Raw genomic sequence first — 3,420 nt, forward strand, 5'->3', positions numbered from 1 at the left:
GAGTGTGATGGCAGAGCCTTATGTGATCATATGGGTTCAATCTATCTAGCAATATTGGACAAGTCATCAATTGGATCATAGCTTTTGGTCTTTCTAATGTAGTTTTTGAATTGGATTTGCAAACAAGTAATATTTGTAAACAAGTAATAGATGATGTGCAAATAACTAAATCTAATAGGACAAAGTATTGTTCTATAATTGAGAATTGTAGATTTCTTTTAATGGATCACAACTTGTAGGTTTTTTTAACTAAGCGGCAAATTAATTGTAGTGTTCACACATGAGCTAAAATGTTTACCTTTTAAGGATACTAAAACTTGACATGTTTTATTGAAAAAACAATGTTTTTTTTTTTCCAAAGAGATGAAAACATAAGTTCATAAAAAAATTTTATACATTTAAGTCATTAACATGTATTCTTGAGACACATGTACATAAATTACAATATTATGCGAGATTATTGAATTATGAACTATATATCTTTTTACAACAACGATATATATACACTTCATAATTCTCAATACTCACCATTCAACAATCAACACTTTAATTTATAGGGTTAAATATCATTTTAGTCCCTCTAAACTTTCAACCTTTCAAATTTAGTCATTATAAAATAAAAATATAAGTTTTAGTTCCTATAAAATTATTATGCATACAGTTTTAGTCTTTGCTGTTAAGTGAACATATATTTTTAAATAAATTTTTTTCATACATATTTATAACAATATAAAAAGTTCTTCTACAAAAAATGACGATTTTGAAGTCTAAATTTTGGTTACTTTAATCTTAAGTTTTTTACATTTAAAAAATTTACATTTAATTCATTTAATTTTAAAAAATTTAAATTTTTGTAGAAGAATCTTTTATAATATTTTAAATATGTTTCTAAATAATAATTCAAAAATTTTAAAATTAAACATATTTCATTTTAATAAATATTAAAATTATTTATTACTTAATTTTACAAAAACTAACAAATTATATTTTGATTTAACATAAATTAAAATTAAAATATTAAAATTTTACATAACTTAAAAACATATTTAACACTATCTTATATATATCCAACTCTTTCTTTTTATTATATCATCGCATCTATCATATTATTATTTTTTTATTTGAAGTTATATAAACTGATATGCATGTTTAATTAAATAATTTTCATATTTTAATTTCTAGTGTCCCCTACCCACGTCAGCAAAGCAACCCTTCACCATCCTCCTCAGTCTGATTTCATTCATTCATTCAGCTGTGCTTTTTTTAACGTCCCATCACCAATCTCTCTCTCTCTCTCTCTCTCTCTCTCTCTTAAAATTCTCAATTTTTTCTTTCTATTTCTCACTCGTCAAATACCCAAAACCAAACAAAACATAACGCTCCTCTTCTTCTCACAAACCCTTTCCCCGTGAAAAAACAAACATCTATCACTCTACACAAAAAAGATCACACATCAAAAAATCACAAACAAAAATTAATTAGTAATTATCCTAATTAATTAAATTACCTTCTAGAAGTTTCTCCATCATGGATTCACCATCAGGGGAAGCACCCCCACACAATCCATCAGAACCCCCCTCAACTACAACTAATTCTCCTACGGTTACCGTAACAACCGCACCACCGGAGGGATCTTCACCACCACCACCACAACCATCAGCACCACCAAGCCGTTACGAATCACAAAAACGCCGTGACTGGAACACTTTCTTACAATACTTACAAAACCACAAACCACCATTGACGCTAGCACGGTGCAGTGGCGCCCACGTGATCGAGTTTTTAAAGTACCTCGATCAGTTTGGGAAAACCAAAGTTCATGTTTCTGGGTGTCCGTACTTCGGACACCCTAATCCTCCTGCTCCCTGCGCCTGTCCGTTGAAACAGGCGTGGGGTAGTCTTGATGCGCTCATCGGAAGACTTAGGGCGGCCTACGAAGAAAACGGAGGTCGCCCTGAAAGTAATCCGTTTGGTGCTAAGGCTGTGAGGATTTACTTGAGGGAAGTTAGGGAAGGACAGGCTAAAGCTAGAGGGATTCCTTATGAGAAGAAGAAGAGGAAGAGATCGGCCGTCACGGTGTCGGCGGTGAGTAGTAGTGGTGGTGGTAATGATAATAGTGGTGGTGGTGACGGTGGTGGTGGTGGAGGTGGTTCTAGTTCAAATGCTAGTTTAACTTCTACAACTACAACTACTCCATCTATTGTTACTACCACCACTACCACATTATAGTAATTTTAATTATTTTTATTAAATTTTTTCCATTTCTTTTTTTTTCTTCATGTGTTTAGTTTTAATTTTATGGAAATTAATTGTGATTAATAATTATAAATTACATATTTATTATTATTATTATTAGTGCCAATTTTCCATCAACAAAATTTAGGTGCATATAGATTGTTATTGTTTGATTATGTATGTCTCAGCTCTATTCTCATGATCATTCCCTCAATCAGATATATCATTCTTGAGAAAATTGGCATTTTGTAAGATTCATTAATTATTATTTGCTTTCTAATTTGATGTTGCTGCCATTGATTTCTCTCATTTGATATGTTTGCTTTGTTTTGGTATGAGGTAGAAGTGAATGTGAATGCTTTTTGAATAACTCAATGCACTATGTGAAGCTATATAAATATATAATCCTTATTATTATTATTATTATTATTATAGGAACTTGTAGGAATGAACTTAATGTCAGAATAAAAAAACCTCATATTCTTTGTTTTTTTCTTGATGGTGTTATCTTTTGGGTTTATTATTGGTGGTGGAGAGGGTGAGTGAGCTCAAATATTACAGTTAATTTGTACATTCTATCTATTCTCACTATGAAACTTGCAAGCACATAATGATTCTTCCTCTTCTTTCATAATGACATTTCATATTGTCTCCACCTGGTGAAGCTCCCTTGGTGTGAACTTTGATATATCAATTAATTTGTTGAAAGTTTGAACAATGAGAAAGAAAAATCTCAATCATGTCTTTATCTATGATTGTCATTCTTACCAAACAGTGTAGCTAGCTAGACTAGATATAGATATAGCACTAACAAGGGTATAACGACCCTTCCATAATTATGACTACAATCATAATTATTATTTTCAAAGATAATTAATCACATTTTTTTTCTTCCCTTTGTTAAATTAGATTTTATGCCACTGACCTTATAGTACAATCACATCTAAATAGTTAGATTAAAAAGATAAATTTTATCTCTCTTTATCTAACAATTTATATATGAGTGTATCATAAAGTTTGAGGTCAAGAATTTGATATAGCTTAAAAAAAGGGTAACAACACAATAAAAAGCCTAATTCTTCAAATTCTTGCTACACTGGTCCTATGGTCCCCGGGTGCTCTTTCTTCATCATATTGGCCTCAATCTATCAAAAATGATCAAAGCACACGTGCACCATAGCTCAT

At 30.8% G+C, this 3,420-nt stretch overlaps 1 protein-coding gene across 1 annotated transcript; it reads left to right on the forward strand.

The window, feature by feature from the left end:
- The first annotated feature begins 1,263 nt into the window (after window positions 1-1,263).
- LOC101513173 (protein LIGHT-DEPENDENT SHORT HYPOCOTYLS 5) lies at window positions 1,264-2,346 on the forward strand. The gene has a single exon (XM_004500249.4). It carries the CDS (start codon window positions 1,528-1,530, stop codon window positions 2,227-2,229), a length of 702 nt encoding a protein of 233 aa, XP_004500306.1. The 5' UTR covers window positions 1,264-1,527; the 3' UTR covers window positions 2,230-2,346.
- The last annotated feature ends 1,074 nt before the right edge of the window (window positions 2,347-3,420 follow it).

This window comes from Cicer arietinum, chromosome 5 (assembly GCF_000331145.2).
Source record: "Cicer arietinum cultivar CDC Frontier isolate Library 1 chromosome 5, Cicar.CDCFrontier_v2.0, whole genome shotgun sequence".
Taxonomy (NCBI): Eukaryota; Viridiplantae; Streptophyta; class Magnoliopsida; order Fabales; family Fabaceae; genus Cicer; species Cicer arietinum.

Bases quoted from the DNA above. Each gene is read 5' to 3' on its own strand.
- LOC101513173 (XM_004500249.4), top strand. From the start codon at position 1,528: ATGGATTCACCATCAGGGGAAGCACCCCCACACAATCCATCAGAACCC.